This window comes from Piliocolobus tephrosceles, unplaced genomic scaffold, assembly GCF_002776525.5.
Source record: "Piliocolobus tephrosceles isolate RC106 unplaced genomic scaffold, ASM277652v3 unscaffolded_11066, whole genome shotgun sequence".
In the NCBI taxonomy this organism is placed as follows: domain Eukaryota; kingdom Metazoa; phylum Chordata; class Mammalia; order Primates; family Cercopithecidae; genus Piliocolobus; species Piliocolobus tephrosceles.
The window spans coordinates 1-2650 of NW_022292162.1; the positions used below are offsets into that span (position 1 = coordinate 1).

At 66.6% G+C, this 2650-nt stretch overlaps 1 protein-coding gene across 1 annotated transcript; it reads left to right on the plus strand.

Moving 5' to 3' along the window:
• Positions 1-435: 435 nt before the first annotated feature.
• Positions 436-1824, plus strand: RNF208 (ring finger protein 208). Its single transcript, XM_023199870.1, has one exon. The coding sequence runs from the start codon at positions 859-861 to the stop codon at positions 1642-1644; it is 786 nt and encodes a 261-aa protein (XP_023055638.1). The 5' UTR covers positions 436-858; the 3' UTR covers positions 1645-1824.
• The last annotated feature ends 826 nt before the right edge of the window (positions 1825-2650 follow it).

Consider the following 2650-nt stretch of genomic DNA (forward strand, 5'->3'; position numbering starts at 1 on the left):
CGCGGGCGCCGCGTCCGGGCCTGCCTTTGAGACAACCTCTGCGGCGGCGGCGCGCGGCCGGGACGCCAGGCTGGGGCAGGTGAGCGCAGGGGGCGGGGGCCGGGGGCGGACTCAGCGCCCCTCCCCACGCGACGGGGGTCGGCCCTCGGGAAGGTGCGTCTGGCCTTGGAGGCGGGGACCGGGGAGGGGGTTGGGTTCCAAGGCCCGCGGAGGTCGGGATCCCACGACTGAGGTCAGGGTCAGAGGTCGGGCGCCCGGTCCTTTGTGCCCGGCGAGGGCTAGGGTGGAGGTAGCCCGAGCACTGCCCTCACGCCGTCTCTCACCTGCAGCTCAGGCCTGGCCCAGGCCTCGCCTCTGCTCCTGCCGCGGAGCCTGCCGCCCGGGTCCTCCTGCAGCCAGCGCTTCGGCTAGCTGCCTTCCCTGGGCGCCCTGTCCTGGAGCCATGGGGCCCACCCAGCCCCTGCCTGCCCCGATGTCCCGGCTCGCGGCCTGCTGACCTCGGCTACAGGGGGAGCCCCCCCTGCGCCCCCTCGCCAGCCTCAGCAGCCAGAGACCCTGGGTGAGACCCTGGGCCAGACCCCCAGCCCAGGGCAGCCTCCCACACCCCCCTGCCCCCGCCTGCCTCCCCCTCCCCCACCCCTTCCTCCTCCTCCCAGGACTGGACCAGAGAAGCCACTGTGGCCACTGGGGGGGGCCCTGCGCCCCCAACTCTCGCCGGCTGCCCCTAGTAGGAGTCCACGGGCTGGCCGGGGGCTCCCTCAGGCCTGGCGGGACCAGGATGCTGCCCCGTCACCTGCCTCCCAGCCCCACACAACGCCCCCACCCACCCGAACATCCAGTCTGACTGGAGACAGCCGGATGCCCTCTGATCCCGGGCCCGAGGCGGGCAGTGGCTGGCCGGGCCTCCTCATGTCCTGCCTGAAGGGCCCCCATGTCATCCTCAAGATGGAGGCCATGAAGATTGTCCACCCTGAAAAGTTCCCTGAGCTACCGGCTGCCCCCTGCTTCCCGCCTGCTCCCCGGCCCACCCCAACTCTGGCACCCAAGCGTGCCTGGCCCTCAGACACAGAGATCATTGTCAACCAGGCATGTGGGGGGGACATGCCTGCCTTGGAAGGGGCACCCCATACCCCGCCGCTGCCGCGGCGGCCCCGTAAGGGAAGCACAGAGCTGGGCTTTCCCCGCGTGGCCCCAGAGGATGAGGTCATTGTGAATCAGTACGTGATTCGGCCCGGCCCCTCGGCCTCCGCGGCTTCTTCGGCAGCGGCAGGCGAGCCCCTGGAGTGCCCCACCTGTGGGCACACCTACAACGTCACCCAGCGGCGGCCCCGTGTGCTGTCCTGCCTGCACTCTGTGTGTGAGCAGTGCCTGCAGATTCTCTACGAGTCCTGCCCCAAGTACAAGTTCATCTCCTGCCCCACCTGCCGCCGCGAGACTGTGCTCTTCACCGACTACGGCCTCGCCGCGCTGGCTGTCAACACATCCATCCTGAGCCGCCTGCCGCCCGAGGCGCTGACAGCCCCATCCGGGGGTCAGTGGGGGGCTGAGCCCGAAGGCAGCTGCTACCAGACCTTCCGGCAGTACTGTGGGGCCGCGTGCACCTGCCACGTGCGGAACCCACTGTCCGCCTGCTCCATCATGTAGTAGTGCCTGCCCACCCACCACTGCCCGCTGAGCCTCACTCGCCGCTTCTTCAGGGACCCAGCCCTGCCCTGCCGCCCGCTGACCCTTCCTTCCCCACCATGGCTTCTGGCCCCACCCCGAGTGGCATTGTCGCTGCAGCCAACTTTGCCATTAAAACTCTTTGCCAAAGTTTGCACCTGTTCCCTGGACTGAAGCTTGCTCCTGTTGGCTGTGCTCAGGCCTAGGCCTATGGTGGGTACCCAGGGCTGCAATCCAGACAGGACCCAGCTTGGAGCTTCCAGAGAGAGGCCCAGCACTGCTCAGGGTGGGCCTGCTCTGCGCAGTGGGGGCTGGGCTGGGCTGTGAGTGTGGGTGCAAACCCCCACATGTACAGTGGGCTGCTTGTGTGTGCCTGGCGGGGCTGTGTGGCGGGTGTACAGAGCCACCTCAGCTGGGCGGAGAGGACATTTTCAATGGTGTGGGGGTGCCCATGTGGGGAACAATTCAGTTGATTTCCCTCCTGGCGTCCACCTGGCCCTGAGCACCCAGCTGGGTCTTCCAAGGTTGTGAGGGACATCTGTCTATGGGCATCTGTGCAGGGGTTAGGGACAAAGACTGGCTGAGAGGGTGGTAGGGGAAGAAGGACCCCGCACCTCCTGTCTGGCACATGGACCACCTGTGTGTGAGGAAGAGCCCGCCCCAGGCTGGGTGTGGTGTCTCACGCCTGTAATCCCAGCACTTGGGTAGGTCGAGGCGGATGGATCACCTGAGGTCAGGAGTTCAACATGAGGCTGGCCAACGTGGTGAAACCTCCTCTCTACTAAAAATACAAAAAAATAGGCCGGGCGCAGTGGCTCAAGCCTGTAATCCCAGCACTTTGGGAGGCCGAGACGGGCGGATCACGAGGTCAGGAGATCGAGACCATCCTGGCTAACATGGTGAAACCCCTCTACTAAAAAATACGAAAAACTAGCCTCCGAGTAGCTGGGACTACAGGCGCCCGCCACCTCGCCCGGCTAGTTTTTCG

What these genes read in the sequence shown, in the direction of transcription:
- RNF208 (XM_023199870.1), top strand. Translation starts at nt 859, where the DNA reads ATGCCCTCTGATCCCGGGCCCGAGGCGGGCAGTGGCTGGCCGGGCCTC.